This window comes from Bactrocera dorsalis, chromosome 3 (assembly GCF_023373825.1).
Source record: "Bactrocera dorsalis isolate Fly_Bdor chromosome 3, ASM2337382v1, whole genome shotgun sequence".
NCBI classification, from domain to species: domain Eukaryota; kingdom Metazoa; phylum Arthropoda; class Insecta; order Diptera; family Tephritidae; genus Bactrocera; species Bactrocera dorsalis.
The window spans coordinates 4,811,532-4,830,864 of NC_064305.1; the positions used below are offsets into that span (position 1 = coordinate 4,811,532).

The 19,333-nt window shown below is 33.6% G+C and overlaps 4 protein-coding genes and 1 non-coding gene across 6 annotated transcripts in view; 3 read left to right on the forward strand and 2 right to left on the reverse strand.

The window, feature by feature from the left end:
• Positions 1-19,333, forward strand: part of LOC105228353 (uncharacterized) — a 120,142-nt gene that overhangs the window by 62,421 nt on the left and 38,388 nt on the right. The window lies entirely within an intron of this gene.
• Trnad-guc (transfer RNA aspartic acid (anticodon GUC)) lies at positions 5,713-5,784 on the reverse strand. Its single transcript has one exon. It is a non-coding gene; the product is annotated as a tRNA-Asp (tRNA).
• On the reverse strand, positions 11,755-12,293 carry LOC105228352 (lysozyme B-like). The gene has a single exon (XM_011208154.4). It carries the CDS (start codon positions 12,250-12,252, stop codon positions 11,827-11,829), a length of 426 nt encoding a protein of 141 aa, XP_011206456.2. The 5' UTR covers positions 12,253-12,293; the 3' UTR covers positions 11,755-11,826.
• On the forward strand, positions 12,634-13,171 carry LOC105228351 (lysozyme B-like). Its single transcript, XM_011208153.4, has one exon. It carries the CDS (start codon positions 12,685-12,687, stop codon positions 13,108-13,110), a length of 426 nt encoding a protein of 141 aa, XP_011206455.2. The 5' UTR covers positions 12,634-12,684; the 3' UTR covers positions 13,111-13,171.
• LOC105228465 (alpha-tocopherol transfer protein-like) overlaps positions 16,888-19,333 on the forward strand; it is a 91,751-nt gene continuing 89,305 nt past the window's right edge. The window contains exon 1 of the mRNA XM_019991068.3: positions 16,888-16,897. The gene's annotated coding sequence lies outside the window, so the exon portion shown is untranslated. The remainder of the gene's footprint in view (positions 16,898-19,333) is intronic.

The following is a 19,333-nucleotide window of genomic DNA, read 5'->3' on the forward strand; positions in this document are numbered from 1 at the left end:
TTATTAATCAGCGCAAAAAGCTCTAAAGCGCTTTAATTGTAATGTCATAAAAAGCATACATATCGCGGTAATGAATGCCACGATAGAAAAACAGCGGATGTGGGTTAACACCTTGCGGATATTTATGTGCGTACAATTGACTTTCATTCACTTTTTTTTGGTGAAAATTTTCAAACTGTCTTTTTCATTGTTTCAAAGTGTATGGATGTTAGTTAGTATGTATGTATGTTAGTGTGTTTGCTTTTCGTAAGGTGTCTGCTGTATTCATTTTAACGTGATTATGGCTCATTTAACACAACGCTGTAGGCCAATGAAAATAAAATCACGATGCTGTGCGATCTTCACGCGTCTTCTAAACAGCCGCTGCTGCCGCTTACAGTGTTTGAGAATATTAATCATACAGTGACCCATATTTCACTGCCGTTGCCAACTGACCCAAACGGCAAAATAAATGAGCTGTGAAGAGAGACAATGTGAAAAATATGAAATTGTATTTGAATCGAGGAGCCAAAATTAGCAGGTTTCAAAACGCGAATAAATTGGTCAAAGTAGAAATGAGAATGCTGTGCGATTTTCAAGGCGCAGTAATTAATAATATTTACATCCTCCTCTTGTTGATGTGTGTGATAAAAATGTGAAGAGTGATCGTTTGTAAAATACATAAAATTAGCAATTAAAATACTGATAAAAAAACTAACAAAGAAATAAGAATGCGGACGAACAAAAGTTTCACTATTTAATGCATGTATTTGGGTTAGATATCTGGCAAGAGCGAAAGCTATCAAGTAAGATAGTTGATTGTGGCAACTATCGAAATTTTATGCATTGCTGAAACAAAGAATCTTATTAATTTTTTAATTTATCTATCCTTTGTAGGTATCAATGCGCTCTAGACTATCTGTTCATATTCTCATTTCTTTATAAAAAAAAAATGAATATTTTTTCACAACAGCTACAGCAATTTGTCAAGCTTTGCTTTGTCTAAACAGTCGTGCCAATATAATGTGCGTGGGTGTGCATATTTGCTTCCATTTACTTTTAATTTTATTACTGTGATATTTCTTTTTTGTGGTCACACATTCTTACTAATTTTATTGGCTTGGCTTTTGTTACTCCTTTCTTTGCAAAAGATTAGCTATTTTGTCTTGTCATTCATTCAATTCCCACTAGTGACTCATGTGTGTTGTTATCCGAACAAAAAATCTGTTAAATTGGCACCCACACCTTGGCAAATTCAAAGCAATTACAATTGATTTTCTACGCCGATTTTGCTTTTGTTATATTTGCTTCAGGGTTGAGCTTAAATAAAACATGATAATTTTTTTTATATTATTTTTTATATATTTTTTTTGGGAAACTGAAGCAGGTATACTGAGTGATTGCTTTTAGGATTAAGATTTGCACATTATTGCAAAAAATACATATTAGGTTATTGAAAGCTTTATTTACGAGCTTTTGAACTTCATACGAAATTTTATGTTTGATGAATATTGTTGATAATTTTTTTATTTGAACATTAAAGTGATTGTTCCAATTTTTTTAAACTTTGCCTCAAGAATCGCTGGCTTGAACCATAGTCTCTTAGGCAAAGTCGTTAAATATGATTCCTTGAACATTTCGCGGATATAAGAAAAAACTACGTACTCTAATATTCATAAACCAATTAACGATTGAAAAATAAAAAATGAAACTATATGTTAGTTAGAAAGCTACGAAGAGTTATAACAATGAAAACTCTGAAAAGCTCACACTCTTTCTGGTAGCTTCCGATGAAAATAACTCTTGAAAATGAAGAAAAGCTCAGAAAACTCATTTTCTTTAAACTTTTTAAGAAAGCTCCAGAGAATTATAAAAAATATATCTGTGGAAAGCTCACTTTTAACGCTACTTTTTGGTTGCTTCCAATTAAATTAACACTTGAAGATGAGAAAAAACTCTGGTTTTTTGTTTTGTAGTAAAATATGACCATAAAAGCTCCAAAGACTTATAAAAATGAAAGCTCTAGAAATTTGACTTATCTTTATTTTTTTAACTTCATAATTACAATAGCTTGTGGATGTAAAAACTCAAAATACTCTTCTGTTTTATATTAAAAACTTTTTATGAAAGCTCCAGAGAACTAAAAAAGTAAAAATTCTGGAAAGCTCACTACTACTTTTTGGTAGCTTCCAATGAAAATAACGCTTGAAAATAAAAATACACTATGAAAGCTCCAAAGAATTGTAAACATGAAGTCTCTAGGAATCTTACTTATCACTTTTTTTTTTTGATTTCGCAATTACAATAACTTGTAGTACATCTAAAGCTTCAAAAATCTCTTCTGTTTGCAATAAAAACTTATTATGAAAGCTCCAGAGAATTATGAAAATTTATAAAACTGGAAAGCTCACTTAAAAAAAAACGAAAAGCTTTTTCATTTTGTATTAAAAAATGATCATGAAAGCTGCAAATAATTATAAAAGCCCAAAAAAGCTCACTTATAACTATTTCTGAAGTATCAAAATTATAATAACTTATGTTTTAGATATAAAAATACCCCCAAAAACTCTCTTTATACTTCTACTTTCACTTGTTTTAATATGTGTTCTAAAGAACTTAGTATAGAAAAGTAATGTTAGTTCGTCGAAGGAAGGAAGGTTTTTCAAATTCACACTAAATACTGACAGGCTAATCTAAAGCTTTGACCAAAAATACAACAAAAAAGACAAAATAAATGAGTTTTGCCATGGTATGATGCTTGCAACAAGTAGTTTGCTTGCTTTGCTCGTTCATTTAAGCTCTGTGCCAGTGTGTTTCCGGCCTTAGGCACCTAAGTGATTTATTCGTGTTAGCATAAAAATCGCACAGCATGCGGTTTTGTGAAAACACTGTTATGAATAGATATGCGTAAAAGTCCTTGTGTTAATGCCACACACTGCGCAGGCGTGACCACAATGCCCGCTTGAAGCAATGAGCCGCACTGCGTTTCTCACTTTATTTCACGCATTTCAAAATTAATTAGCGCTGCAACTCCCATTTTAATTAAAATAAAAAAAGCTTTAATGTCAATGCCAAGCTGAGCTAATGTTCAGCGTGAAAGAAAACAAAATACGCTTTCAGTCTCCACCGCCGGAAGTGTGAAAAACGAGATTTTCCAGCGTCCTAGTGTCACGGGTATTAGTGTAGGAAACACACTTTTGTTTCAGAGTGTAAACATAGTTAATTTTTTTTTTTTTTGGAACAATTAGCTTTTTCACTTTGTCGTTATTCTGTTTCGGTTAATTACATTTTTAATTACACACGACACAGAATTGGCCATGGAGTGAAAAATATAGAAAACACAACGGCTTGAAGTATAAAAGCCGGGCAAGAAAAGAAACTTAAGACAGTTAGTGTAACTAAAAAGTGAAAATGTGCATTATATAAACAAAATACAAATTTACTGCTTAGGTACCGTTAAGTTACATATGTTGGAATTTGTCAAACCGTGTTGAACTCTGCGTTGAACCCACTCGCCGGCGTGGTCTCCAAAAAGGCAATTGTCAAATGTTAATTGCGTTTGAAAGACTTCTGCGGCTCTTACGCGCTAACTGATTACTTTATAATCACATACGTAAGTATGTATATATGTGACGATATGTATTTCTATGTACTTTTAACTTTTCTCACATGTCTGTCCACCTTTGCTGTTTCGTTTTCTTGTTTGCACGCTTTCAGTTGTCATTTCGTGTGTCTTCTGTAGGTCAATTAGTCGCCACGCCATTTGACCATAAGCGTCGTCACATGTGACCAATTGCGGTCAGCACTGTGCGGTATTAATGATATTAAAAAGTGAAAATAGTGAAGTGAACTTCATTTGTGTTTCATCGTACTAATTACGTGGTCCAAATGTGTGGCATGGTCCGATTGAGAGGTCTACAAACTTCGGTCAGATTACAGGTACTTATGGTCAAATTACTAATATACTTGGTGTGGTTGTACAAATATGTAGTTATTTTGAATATACCCACATTACATGATCTTAAGGAACATGGTTGTTGAATCCTGATAATTATTTTCTCTTCAGCGGTGAGTTACAAACTGATTTTTCAGCAATTTGATATTTTATTTCGAAAGGGTATACATAAGTAATCCACTTGAAATAGACCAAAAAACATTAAGAGACATATAAATATTGTGAAAAAAGTACCCGAAAATTGTAAATAAAATGCAAAATACCTAATTTTCATTAATATTTATTTTGTCGCTTCAAAGTAATCTCCGCCAGATGTTATCAGTCTACACTTATCATAAGCACTTTTTGGGATGGTCTTCAGCTCCTTAAGCAAATTTTGTGTTATCTCTTTGATCGACTGAAAAAGGCATGTCAAACTCATAAACCCATACCTCATTGGCGGTTATAATGCTCTCCTTGAATAAGGGATCGGAATTTGCACGATCAAGCATGTCCAAAGAAGACTTTTTACGGTGCTATTTTTGAAGAAAATTCAGCTTTATAGGGACGAGTCAAGTAAGAACGCGTTTTATACTCGAAATATCCACCAAAATCATTCGATCGCAGGGATATCGATTTTGTCATTTTTCTAACACTTGCCTGATAATTTTCAAGCACCATATCCTTCACTTTTTTAATATTTTCATCAGTTGAAGGGGTCGAAGATTAAGCTTAGATCTTTCATTACCCTTTCCTTACCCATATTTAATGTGGACTGGTATAGAGCTTAATGAACTGAAATATGTGTCGATACTGCATGCGAGATCTCTGCTGCTACTAAAGCTTTCATTAAACTTGGAGCTTTCAATCAATTTACGTAAAAGATTTTACTGTTAATTTTTATAAGTTTGCTGTTGATTTCAAAGTTCTACTAAAGCTTTATGAATGGTTTTTCGTATGTTTGGGAAAGCTTTTCTAATTCTTTCCTTACAAAAAACATACAAAATTATTATTATTTATAATAGTATATATATAATACAAAATATTACATTCACAAATAATTTTATCAATTCACCAAACCATTTGGTAACAACGGCAGCTCACTTCAGACCATTCAAATATATTCCTGTTTTGAGAGACTTGACTTTAAAAAAGTTGTTAAAACACGACAAAAAGTAAAAGAGTGAAATGCTGAGGTGCTGTAGGCGATTTTCAAAAGTGTTTGCACGTAACTTAGCAATTAATAATAGCAACAACAACCAGCACAGGTAACAGAAGTAAAAAGGAAAGGCTTCAAAGTCAAAGTAGCTCTAAGTGCCCGCAAATTGACAGATGCAAAATATAGGCAACAAGAGTAGAAACTACACTACTGATAAATCGAAACCTAAAAGAAACAACAAAAACATGCTTGAATTTATAATTTTTTAACTTAAACTGCCGAAATATGTGCGCTAAATTGATTTATAGCGTGTTCAAGCCGTCGAAAAAAGGCAAATATATTGCTTAAAAAAAATTTTTAAGCTTTCTAAGCGCACGCAATTATAGTAAAAGTAATTAAATATCATTTAATTGCATACGGAAATCATATTTACATATTTAGGAACTAAATGATGTATGTATGTATTAGGAAAAGGAAAGAAAGATTAGAAGGAAAAAATTGTATAAAAATCATTAAATTAAAAAAAAATTACCCTTATAAATATTGAATACAAATTAAAAAATTTAAAGAAAAATTTAGTATTTATAAATATTGTATACAAATTATAAAATTAAAAAAAAATTAGTATTCCATACAAATACTCCCCGACGGGGAATTGAACCCCGGTCTCCCGCGTGACAGGCGGGGATACTAACCACTATACTATCGAGGATTAGTAATCAAATACTTACGCATTACATTGAATTACTGAAACTATGAATATTTGTCAGCAACGATGTTTATATTCATTTGTGTAAATTAAATTTTATTTTTGTTGGAAACTTATGGGGTTTTGTATTTTTAAAAAGAAAAAAAATTCTAAAAAAATTTTTGTTATTTTTTAATAATTGAAAGCTTTTGCGGTTTTTTGCTGCTTAATCGTTTTCTATACATTTTATACGCTGTGATTAAAACATAAATAAGTTTGCTTAAATATTCAGGAAAAGCAAAAATAGAAACCACAAAAACACAACAATACAACAACACCAAAAAGTAGGTCGCTCGTCATATTAAAAACGCAAATCAAAGTGTTTGAAAAAACACAAATTTAAAGATTTATGCAAACAACTAAATTTCTGACACGCTCAAAGACAAAGGCTCTGCGAAAACTTGCCGAGACTTGAGACATAATTGTAATATTTCTTACACTTACAAAGTTAACAAAACTAAAGTAGGCAACTTATGGCTGAGCGAATGGCGATTTCTTTGTTTTACGTTTTATTGATTTTTTACAGCTCATAACTGTTTATTGCTGTGGTTTCTGCAAAAAGTAAGAGTTGGTGAATTCAGCATTTTGGTTTATTTCTTTTTGTATTTTTTCGGTTTCTGCATAGTTGGTTTTGATAGCAGTGCAACGGTAAAGTTAAGGAATGTAAATATGAAAAAGTCATAAATTTTAGAATTAAAAAAAAATTGAAAATTTTGAAAATTTATTTTTGGCATTGAGTGATATCATTATATATTATATATAAATAAGGGAAAATTTTAATGCACACTTATATTTTATACCCTAAATAGGATCAGATCAGCTTGATGAGCTGAGTTAGCGATTAACGTTTGTCAGTCCGTCTGCTAGTCCCTCAATTTTTGAGATATCGAATCGATTTAAAATTTTGCACACGTCTTTTTCTCCTCAAGAAGCTACTTATTTGTCGGAAACACCGATATCGGACTGCTATAGCATATAGCTGCCATACAAACTGCACTATCCGAATCAAATGCTTGTATGGAAAACTCTGTCATTTGATGAGATATCATTGCGGAATTTTGCAAAAGTTTTTGCCTAATACAACAGTATAATATCTGAAGAAATTTTCTATATTGGACTACTATAGCATATAGTTGCCATACAAACTCAACGATGGGAATCAAGTGCTAGTATGAAAATTTTTTCATTTGATGAGATATCATTACGAAATTTGGTAGATATTAATTTTTAAGACAATTCTGCAATAAATCAAGAAATTTTCTATATCAGACTACTATAGCATATAGCTGCCATACAATCCGAACGAGCCCAATCAAGTGCTTGTATGGAAAACTTTTTCATTTGATGAGATATCATTACGAAAATTTGCGATTATTACTTAAGGCAACAACGCATTGTCCGAAGAAATTGTCTAGATCTGATCAACGTAGCATATAGGTGCCATACAAACTGAACGATACTGAAAAACGCTACAATATTTGAAGAAACTTTACAAATCGGACCACTATATCATATAGCTTTAATACAAACTGAACTTCATTATTTGTGCAGCGTATTCCAGCCTCGCTGCAACCAAAATTAACGTTTTTTTTTTCGTTTAAAATCATAATATGGCTCGAATCAAAAATAATTGTATATACATTAACAACTTTTTTTAAAGTAAATTTCACTATTTTTGCACAAAAATTATTTCTGGAAAATTTTTAAGCTAAACTATTTTATCTTTTTACTTGCTATAATTTTACTTCAATTTCTATTTGCTTGTAATTATCTCAATATCAATAATCCAATGAAAGTTATGTGAAATATTATAGTATCCGCTATTTATAATCACTTCCGCTGCTTTTTGAAAACATTTTTTTTACTAATTTTGTTACCACCATTACTTACAAAACTGTATAATAACAAATAATTTCACCTCCAAATTTCAGCATCACATTTTAAACACATCAAAGCATAGCAAGTGCCACGCGTTTGCGCTGTCCATTTTACCCTACTTTACTCTACTCACGCCTTACATACATACAACACTATATTTACTTATGGTTTGATATTACATTGACAGCCATAAGATGTGTCATACTGTCAATTACACTTAAACCCATTAGTCAATGCAACTGTCTTACCTGCAATACAAATAAGCTAGACACATATTCACTTACAACGGGCACCTCACAGATTTCCTTGGTTACACTTGTCTTAAAAAATTGCTACAATATGAATGAACACAATTTTATTGTACTTAACTATGTTGCAAAGTCGTAAAGGCGTTAAAAAAACATAAATAAGCAACAAGGTATTGTAACACGCTCTCAGCTGTCAGCTTAAAAATCGCTTCAACAGCTGTTGCTGACAGCTACAACGAGCACAGTTAGCAACTATCAGCTGATGTTGACATTAGTAAGGCTTAAGTAAGCGTTAAAGTCAAAAGCCTATTTTACATGTAATGCATAAATAAATTATGCATAAATATATATACATATGTATGTATGTATAGTATTTTACACAGTTTCGATTTCATTCATAAAAATTTTAACACACAACCGTCGTGAAGATATGAAAAATGCAGCAAACCAAAATTATAATGAAAACACGCAAGGCGCAGACTTTCGTGCTTAGGAATTTGATAGAAAATATGAATTTGTTTGTATGTATGTGATATCAAAATTGTCGACTACCAGCGGCATTTCACATAAGCCATATGAGCACAAAATTATTTAAATAAGCAAGCGAATGCAATTAAAGTAAAAACTTTAGCTAACGTGAATATTACGAAGCGACTTTGGAAAAGGAAACAATGAAATATTGTTGGTGAAAAATTATAAAGTTTTATCAAAGCGTGTTGACCTCTAATTTTACTGGCGGCTGCAGTTTGTTTGAGACAGTGGGACGTTATAAATAAAAATCAGAACAAATTATTTAATTTTAGTTATATTTATACATTGAAGTGTTATTTTCTAAGCCAATAGTGCAATATCCGAAGAAATTATAGAGATCGAATTACTATAGCATAACATATGCAACATATTTTTTTAATATAAAACTGAAATAAATTTTTTAAAAGGCATTTTTTCGGTCGTAATTTAATTTTTTTTAAACAATTACAAAGTTTTTTGATGAAAAAAAATTCTAATAAATTTTTCGAAGACACTTTTTTGATTGTAATTTCTTTTTTTATATACATATATGTACATAGTAAAATTTATTTTATAATTTTATATGAAAATAACAAAAATGGAAAATAAAAATTTTTATTTATATTTATATTTTTTTAATAAAAAACCCACATAAAATTTTCGAGAGCAGTTTTTTGGTTGTAATTCAATTTTTTTTCTATATTTATAGAAAAACTGATTTTATAATTTTATACGAAAATAACAAATACGGAAATTTTAATTTTATTTAACAAAAAAAAAAATAAAAAATATAAAATTATTTCTAATATTTTCACAATTTTTAAAAGGAATTTGAAAAGATAATGACAACGTCGTCCCAAATTTTTATCATCAAGTCTAAGCATTTTCACTACTATGTAAAAATTTAACATTTTTTTTAAATATCGGCTCAAGAATAATTTTTATAAAAAAATATATTTTTATAAAAAAAAATAAAAATTAAAAAAAAATGATTTTGTATAAACGTAGTTTTTATACCTTTAAAAACTTTAAAAAACTTAGCTTGCTGCTAAGCTATATATAAAATAATAAAAAAATAATAAATTCTTAAAATTTTATTAAAAAAAATTATTAATATTAATTTACATAAAAAATATTAAATTTCATCAAAAAATATTTTTTATTTTTATATTATATCAAAAAAAAAATTACATAAAAAAATTTAAATCTTCTTGCATATTAAAAAAATCTACGCTACTTGACCCACTGTACAACAAACACTTCTCCGTGAACGAAGTTCGCTTGCAGCCGCGCTGAAGCTACCGCTTTTCTCGGCTTTCTTTGTTATCTTTAGATGCTCACAGTCACCGCGCTTGCTAATTTGCCTCAACAGTAGCTTGCTTGCATGCGCCAGCCAGCCAGTCGCGCATGCGCATAATGTAAACATGAGTTGACAAATTTTCAACTTGAACCACCATTACGACGGGCGCACAAACACATAAAGCAGCTAAGCATTTATACGAAGAAACATAAACGAGTAAGTAAAGGCAATGCATGCCTGCAGCCGTTACATGGTGTTGTTATTTGTGTTTTACTATGAAATTGCTATTAGAGACAGTATGAGCAATATAATGCCATGTAGCTACAAGTGGACGATAATGTGTATGTATGTAGGTTTTGCACATGCGCGAGACTGCTGAGGATGCGCTTGTGACTTTTTCACTTATACAATTTTATTTCAACGCTATTAAAAGCGAGAAAATAGCTTATAAAGTAAATTTGAACTCTAATTACCGCTATAGCGCCTGCTTACTGTTACATGCATTTTTAGGTATGCCTTCGCCGCAATCTATTACTCACTGTCTTGTAACGAAATGCATATACATACATACATACATACATATATCACTGTATCATATCATAATGTTGCATGATTCTGTGAAGACAAACTAAACAAAAATATTATTATGAAAGTTGTACAGTCAACAGCATCATAAATTGTTTGCTATTTTTCTTCGTTAATGAGCTCTACATAGCAAAAATATTATCAAACATATTATGCATTATTAAATGTGTATATACATATGTATGGGTGAGCGTAGACGGTTCAATTAAACTTTGATGGATGCTACAATTGGTTCATTGGCTTCTCATGGTAGTTGGTAGGCGCTTCGTAACAGTGTTAATGGGATATGTTTGTATATATGCATACATATGTATAATGACAGATTTATTATTTTATTGCAAAGCCAGGTTAAGTGATATTATTAGTTATAATTTTATTAGATTTTAGACCCGCAGAAATAACCGTTTGTACTTTATAATCAACGCAAGCTGAAACATGATGTGAAGCCCAGGTTCCTTCGAAAGTCGGTTTTTTATATGGCTAAGAACTTCAAAATTGGCAATGTTCTGCAAAATAGTATGGGGCATAATTTCTGCAACTACTAGAACAGTTATTTATTAGTTCGACAACAAGTTATGAGAATGTGAAATCAATCACAGCGCAATCAGTCCGAACTTACGTACATACATATATACATATATCTAGCCAAGATATATTAGTAAGACTTTAAACTTCAAATAGTTATTATACAGTTATAATATTAAAAAATTTTAAGGTTATACCTTGATCTAAGAAACTCTGATTTTCAATCTTACAAATAATGGAACTTCACTTAATAATTCAAGAATATAATTACTAAAACTCTACCCAGATAGGATCGAGAAGTAGTAAAAATACAAATATTGAGTTAAGTTAGGAATATTGTATTGAGGATTTTTGGAGAGTGCAAGCCGTTGAATCTCAATAGCATAAAACCAAAGAAAAAGGATTTTGAAAACCAGTTTCGCACCGCCTTACGTATGCTCCGAATTTCTTTATGGGGTTACGGGTTTCAAAAATTCTACTTTTTTATTGTCTTATCAAATTATACAACCCTTCTAGAATCTTGTCCTAAATTTTCCAGATGATCCGAGTAATAGTTTCGGAGATACAGCCGAACTCGATGCTTATTAGGCTAACTGCACTGTCTTTAAACGTTTTTTTCTCTAAACTTTGCTTTTAAAGCCAGTTGGCAAGATTTCTCGAGAGCTAGTGGAACAGTGGTGTTTTACACAGGTCTTTGAGATTCAACTCTTAAAAACTTGGGCGAAGGATTTTTTTTAATACAATTATTTAAAACAAAAAATTTCGCGAAATTTTCACGGAAATTTTCAAAAATTCTATTTTAATTAACTTCCTTCGTCCACGTTCTAAGTTAAAATTTTACCTAAAACACATACTTTTTCATTTACAAATCATTAATAAACATTACTGTTTAGTATTTATAAATTTAACACTTTATTTCGTATTTTACTCACAAATAACAAAATCATATCCATTGTCAACTTAGAAGCAGTCATCAATGCTTGGCACATAGCCGTCGCAGTAACGCCAGGTTGACCAGGCAGACCAACCTTGCATGCGCAGCACCTCTTGAGCACAACGTACTATGGGTTCGATGTTGTTGGTCAACAATCCATTACAGTCGATGTGACACTGATTGTAGGAAAAGCGACCGTCCGCAGGTTGGCACCAGTAGTAGTCGTTGATCTGGAAGAGACCGTAATCGTTGGAGCCATTGTAGTTAGTTGGGCCGACGACATCGGTGCGGTAGGAGCTCTCGTGTTCGGCAATGCAAGCCCAACGTGCCAATTGATCCCTGGGCACACCCAAACGAGACATCTCACGAGCCAAGGAGCAACGATCCAACACCTCAGCGAAGGCTGGTGCGGTTAAAGCCAGAGCGAAGAGCAAGAAGGTGAAAGCTTTCATGTTGTTTACTTAATACAGTAGAAAGAACTGATGTTTATGGCAGTCAACAAAGGCGCTTTTATACTGGATTAGTGTAGAGATTCTCGCAATTTGATAACTGATAAGAGTATACCTATATGCTAGCCAGTAATCAGTAGTATTTCTAGAAAATATAATATCGATAAGGCAATAATTTCTAGGTATTGTGAGTCGCTTTTGCGCTGTTTGCTGTTAATACTAGCGAATCAATTTGTTTACCTTACAGTCATGTAATGTTACGGAAAATGTAATATTACAACATGCAGTGTAAAGTCGTTGACAGCTCAAGATAAACAAACTTGTATACCGGCCAAGTACTTGACTGATACTTTAGGTGTGTCTGCTTTAGTATAAAAGTTCGAAAATGTGCACGGTAAATCATCAGTTTTATTGAAACAGTTCCAAACAATCAATATGAAAGTCTACATTTGCTTAATCGTGGCTCTGGCTCTGGCCGCACCAGCTTTCGGTAAGGTCTTAGATCGTTGCTCCTTGGCTCGTGAGATGTCTCGCTTGAGTGTGCCCAGGGATCAATTGGCACGTTGGGCTTGTATTGCTGAGCACGAGAGCTCCTATCGCACCGATGTCGTCGGCCCTACCAACTCCAATGGCTCCAACGATTACGGTCTCTTCCAGATCAACGACTACTACTGGTGCCAGCCAGCCAGTGGACGCTTCTCGTACAATCAGTGTCACATTGGCTGCAATGGATTGTTGACCGACAACATCGAACCCATAGTACGTTGTGCCCAAGAGGTGCTGCGCATGCAAGGTTGGTCTGCCTGGTCCACCTGGCACTTCTGCGATGGCGCTTTGCCTAGCATTGATGACTGCTTCTAAGTTGACTGTCGATTTGGCTAATATCTGACAAGAGTTTGAATAAATGATCATTGCAAAATAATGAGAAGGTATTTTTTCTTGATTCTACAAAAGGATCTACGAGTATTAAGTTTATTGGCGACGTGGTTTTAAGTTCCAGAAGGCTAAGAATTTATTTACATTTACTCTGTTTCGTTCTAAAAAACTCTGTTAGAGAGTTTAGTGTACAAGTTGACAAAAAGTTGATGCTGATAATGAAGCTTCTGATAGTATTATATGTTTCTACATTTTCATGTCGACTCTTAAACAGAAGTAGTTTCAAGCCAAACTAGAGCTCGAGTTGGATGAATTATTGCTTACCAGGAGTTTTCTGTGTTTTGGGTTAGATTAAATCAAAGCAATTTGCCATATCACACTAAAGAAGCAGTTATGAAGGTATAAGGTGTACTCGGATACCTTCCGAGGAGTTACTCCTTTTAAAAATCTTTGAATACGACTCAAGTTCAAAAGCTTCACATGTGGGAATATATGAGCATATTTATATATACTCGACATATATGTATATTCCCCAAAAACCAACAACAAACAGAAAACAATTTGCCACTTCTCTGCTTTACTGAATTTTTCTCAAAACCCCTTGAACCTGACAAAATCTGCATAAGCTATTTACAACCAATCAAACAACAACTTAATTATATCATCTCCACAAAAATGCGAGTTCACCAAAGTCAAAAGGTGTCAAATATTTGTGAAAACACACAGAAATTACTGAAATCCAAATTAACTGAGGACAGCGAGGTCGTTAGTGTCATACCACAGCCGGGAAGTATTTCTGACTGATTGAGTGCGCCAGCAAACGTAGCTGTACCTGCGCCAGCGCGTGGGTGTCAGCTACACTTCTGGACATCCACAGCTGCCTGGCGACGATGAAAGACAGCTAATCAAATGGGAAGTCAAACAAGTCACAGCATGCAGCAGGTTAAACCACGAGCACTGCACAGCAGGAAGAACTTGACAAATAGAAAGAGTGGAGTGCAAACGAAGCAAACAAAAAACGCCACAAACTCGTCTGTGGTTTATAACGCCAACACGCGCATGCGCGTCAAGTATTTGCGCACTAATGACCGGCAGTGTCAGCTGCGCGTCGCTGTGGAAATGTAGTCGCTTGACTTGCTTGGGTGCCGTTTAATGCGGCACTTTAAATGTGGCTGCCACTTCGCTGGTGAAGACGAAAAATTGTTGTACTTGCAATTTGCTGGCTGACTGAATGAATGTCTCTCGTTCGATACGGTTGGTTGTGTTAGACGCCGTTACGGCCGAGTGCCCAAATTGCTGATTGCATGTGGCAGCCATTCTTTCCATTTTGCTTTGTTGCTCTTCTGCAAAGTACCAACATTTAGCAAATGTTTACCAAAGCTACTGATTATTCGCTTAGATAATTTATTCAATAACCCGGCAAGTTGGAGAAAAATACTTGGAAAGCTGGCGAACTTGCAGTTACGTGGTGATTCTAAGTGTAGCTGGTGAAAGCCGCATTTGCCATGTAGTTGCTCTCCGACAAACTGCCAACTTCAAAACTGTCATTATCTCTGCTGCCTTACTCCGTCGTTGTGCCGACTGCTGTTCGTACTTGCCTTTTGGCTTAACTATTGGCGCTTGAGGTTAAGTGTGGCGAGGTCAGCGTACATTAGCTTTACAATGGAGATTCACTGGAATTAAATCGTAGATGAAGGTAATGGCAAATCAGTCGTGGAAAAGAGTAATATAAAATTGATATCGGTAGCGTGTATACCACGATCTCTCCCACTTAGTGTGGATTGATAGTAGGGGGCTTCGATTGAGTCTATCTTTTGGCTCCTATCGATTTTTATACCCTGAACAATGGATTTATGTATTAAGTTTGCCACGAAGTTTGCAACACCCAAAAGGAAATGGTGGAGACTCTAAAAAAATTATATATAAATGATCAACATGACGAACTGTGCCGATTTGGCCGTCATTCTGTCCGTCTCTCCGCCTGTATAGAAGCGAACTATTCCCTCAGTTTTTAAGATATCGATTTGATATTTTACATCCGTCATTTTCTTGCCAAGGAGCTGCTCTTTTGTCGGAACGGACGATATCGAACTGATCGGAATCAAGTGCTTGTATGGACAACTTTTTCATTTGACGAGATATCTTGACGATACTTGGCTTGGATCATTATTTAAGGCAATAATGCAATCTCTAAAGAAATTTTTTAGATCGATTCACTATACGAACGATCTGAATCAAGTTCTTGTAAGGAGCCTCTTGTATTTATGAAGGATATTTACATATGTCTTCAATGCAACCTTCTTCCTTCCTTTTTACCTGATTTTTGACTAAGAATATGACAATTATTTCAAATTCTGACAGAACTAAAATGTAAACTTCTGTGTGTCCAAAGAATCAAAATAAATGTTGGCATAGAATGATGTCACTTCCACCTGCTAGGTCGAAGAAAAAAACTCTTTAAATTTCGATTCCTATGCAACTTGTTATTTCCACAGGGAACTGATCCCAACTGAACTGAGCTCTCTGTACTTTCCAGGTACTTTGATGGTTAGGTTTAGGTTAGATGGCTGATCAAGAGATCGCACATGGACTAGCAGAAGTAGTCCTTTGTGAAGCCATTGAAAAACGAACTCCCGTGTTCGGTTTTAGATATCGGCAAACCGTTTAGTATCCAATAGAAATCTGCAGAGGCGCTTAATTTCTATGCCTGCCAGGTCGGCGGGTATTCTGAAGCTATGTGCCCCCAAGTGTCTAAGACTTAATCTCACAAAATCAGGGCAGTCAAGAAGTAAGTGCAGGATAGTTATTACCGCATCTTCTTCCAAGCAGCTTCTGCATGCAGCGTCCGGTAAGATTCCCAGTCTTACAGCATGTATGCCAATAGGGCAGTGGCCTGAGGGCAAAGAGATCACCAGATCTTCTGCGATCTATCTTGGGCCAAAAGGCCTTTGCGACCGCACAGGTACCAATGCTGGACCATCCAGTAGTAGACAACAGGAGGATGCAGGAGCACCTACCCGTTCCCATTCTACCGATAGCGATTTTAGGGTGCCTTTCCTTGCCAGCTCATCAGCCTTGCAGTTACCTACGATTCCGCTGTGGCCCGGCACCCACACCAGTCTTATAATAAAAGCTCTCGCCGCCAGAGACAGTGACGCCAGACACTCTTCGACCAAACTTGAACGCACTGTGAATGTTACTTAAAAGTCTGATCTTCCATTTTTTCCTTTTTCGTTTTCGTTACTGTTCTCCATTTATCCTTTCTTCCTTAAATTTCAAATCAATCAGAAATTCAAATATAAATTTTGAAAGGCTCGTCATATTAATATTTTTACTTGCATAGATAATATTCAATATACGATTATAGGTATGTCATAAGGTAGTATACACATACATGTGTATACTATATATAGTACATGTAGTTATTTATAAAAACTTACAAGCAGATATCATCGGCAAAGGCCGGATGCTCGCGCTAGATTATTGAAGCGTGTGAGAAATCTTATCTAAAATATATCGCGATCAGCAAAACATGAAAGAGTAAATAAACGAAAGTTGCGCATTAATTGCTATTATTGAATATCAAAATTAAATTAAATTAAATTAAGGTTAACATTTGCAGCAGTGTTAAGTACATAAAAGTGGCTCGTCAACGCGATAAGTTTTCTAATTCATAATTTCAAATAAAACCAAAATAAAGTAGTATTTTTGAAAGTTGATTACTTGTCTTATTAAAGACGAGATAAATCAGCTACATGCTTGCCTTCAATAGTCAATAATTGATAATATTTTGATCGGCACACCTTTTAAATTCGATATCTACGCCTGGCGAAATGCTGGGATTCACCGCACGACTGCGATTTTCAATGACGTGAAGATAAGCGGGTCTAAGGCGACTTACTTGAGTGCGTACAACAAATACAACAGAATAGAAGCTGAAATTTAGATAACAGATCAATGATCAATTAGGAGGTTCTTATGGAAATTAAAAATTGTTAAAGAATTGAGACAATATTCTTTGTATTTGGTTGTTGTTTGGGCGATAATACTGAATACATAGTAAACATGTTTTCTCACAATTCCGTAAGGCAAAGAAGGAGTACTGTACCTTCAAATTAACCCATACGTAAGCATGGAACTCTATAGATATGAGAAATTTTAGTGAAGTTCAGTTAGTTTAGCTACAGGCTAAAATGGCAATGCTTTCAAAATAGTATATGTATTTATAATAACATGTATTTTTTGGAGGGACTACATTGGTTTTGAAATTTAAAAAAATTTTTTATTTTTTATTTTATTTAAGTACCATTGTATGTCTACAATATTTTCCCAAAGTTGCAACGAAATCATAGCAGAAGTGTAGGCGATAGAACCTTTTGGAGAGAGGTCTGTCAGGCTAGATCGGTCGGTTATTTCAACCTATGAACATGTTTTCCTCGAAACATAGTTTTCAAATTCGGTGATCAAACTCAAATTTGTCTCAGTTCTCTAAATGGAATGGCTTCGTCAATTATCGAACGATTTTTTTCTTTTTCGATTATGAATCTTCTGTCTGTTATGCTGTCCGCAACCTAACCGCGAGGAAACGTTTTTAACGATCTTTATAAAAGAAAAAGACCTTAAAAACTGTGCCAGTAGGAAACAAATGGAATGATGTGGAATACGGCTTCAATATTTGGAGATTTGTACTCGGAAGGTCTTTATAGTGTTTATCCACAATATTAATGATATAATGTAATAACTTATTATATTTCACATGATTCATTAGACCCCTAAATGACTACTTAGTTGTAAACAACAGAAATATTTTCAGTCATGCTTCGAAAGTCTCAGTGTCACATAAATGGGCAACAGAGCGCTTAGTAGACTGCATTTGGACAAATCTAATGTAGCATCACCGTCAAATGAGCCAACAACCGAGTATAATTTCTTGTGGCAATATTTCATGTGCTTTTATGAGGAATATTTTATATGCATGATGTATTATACAAAAAAATTACGCAACTATCTTCATCACTAATGCATTTTTCCGCTTGGTTGACTCAATAATTTACAATGAGCGGCGTGCGAGTCGGGTTGGCGGATTGTGTTAATAAGTAAAATTGTGTCAGAAAATATTTGATGACAAGAAAAATGGTGTCATAATTGGTGGAAGTATACATTTTTATATATTATATGTAGGGGAAAAGTAGAAAAGTATATTATAAGAGCTTATGGTTTTTAAAAGTCAAAATCAGCGCTATTTTTAATTTGGCATATTTTTTGTTTCTATGTAAGTATTTGTAGAATATTATGAGTACTAAATTAAAAGAAAACAAAAGCAAAAAAAAATTATGAGAAGTTTAAAAATTTAATTTAGATTTTTTTTTAATTTTATTTTTGGATTTTAGCTTTTTTTCCTTTGTCCTAAATTTAATTAACAATTTTCTTTGCAAAATTTTGCACTCAAAAATTGCCCAACCTCTAATTTACTTACTGCAAACATGAGGGCTTGGCCAAAGCAACTTATCTGACTTTTTAATGATTTCCATTAAATAGCTATTTGCAATGTTTTAGTTATTATTTGTTATTTTTTCTATTTGTCTTTACTTTAACAACTGGAAACTAATTTATTTGTGTTAATTTATTATGTGAAGGTCGTTGTGCTGCCAATAATCCGTTTAAATTTATTTTTTAATTGAGTAATAACGGTTATATGTGGAATTTGTTCCAATATACATGTTGCTATTGTTATGATATTGAATGATTTTGAAAAGATCCAATAGTCAGTTATATTCGAGATATAAAATTAATTTTGAAGTTTTACAATATGTTTTGTATTTTTAAAGACCTAATCAGTAAAGTAATCAGTCACCTTTCTTGGTCACATGAAAATGTCCTCCACATGCTGTCTTTTCCAGTACATTTTTAGACATCTTTGGGGGTATACTCGTTTATGGTTCAAGAGTTCTTCTGATAACTGACTTATAGAGATTGGTCTTTGTTCGTCGAGAGAGGACTTTACATCTCAATTGACTACTCAGTCCGAAGTAATACTTGTTTGTAAGGGTTATTCTGCGTTGGATTTCGAGGCTGATAATGCTGTTGTGGTTAATACTAGTTCCAAGATAGACGAAATTATCAACGACTTCTAAGTTATGATTATCAACATTGAGACAGACAACATTGGAGGCAAGTCGCTAGTTCGACGACAGTTTGTTTGATGACA

What these genes read in the sequence shown, in the direction of transcription:
- LOC105228351 (XM_011208153.4), top strand. Translation starts at nt 12,685, where the DNA reads ATGAAAGTCTACATTTGCTTAATCGTGGCTCTGGCTCTGGCCGCACCA.
- LOC105228352 (XM_011208154.4), bottom strand. Translation starts at nt 12,252, where the DNA reads ATGAAAGCTTTCACCTTCTTGCTCTTCGCTCTGGCTTTAACCGCACCA.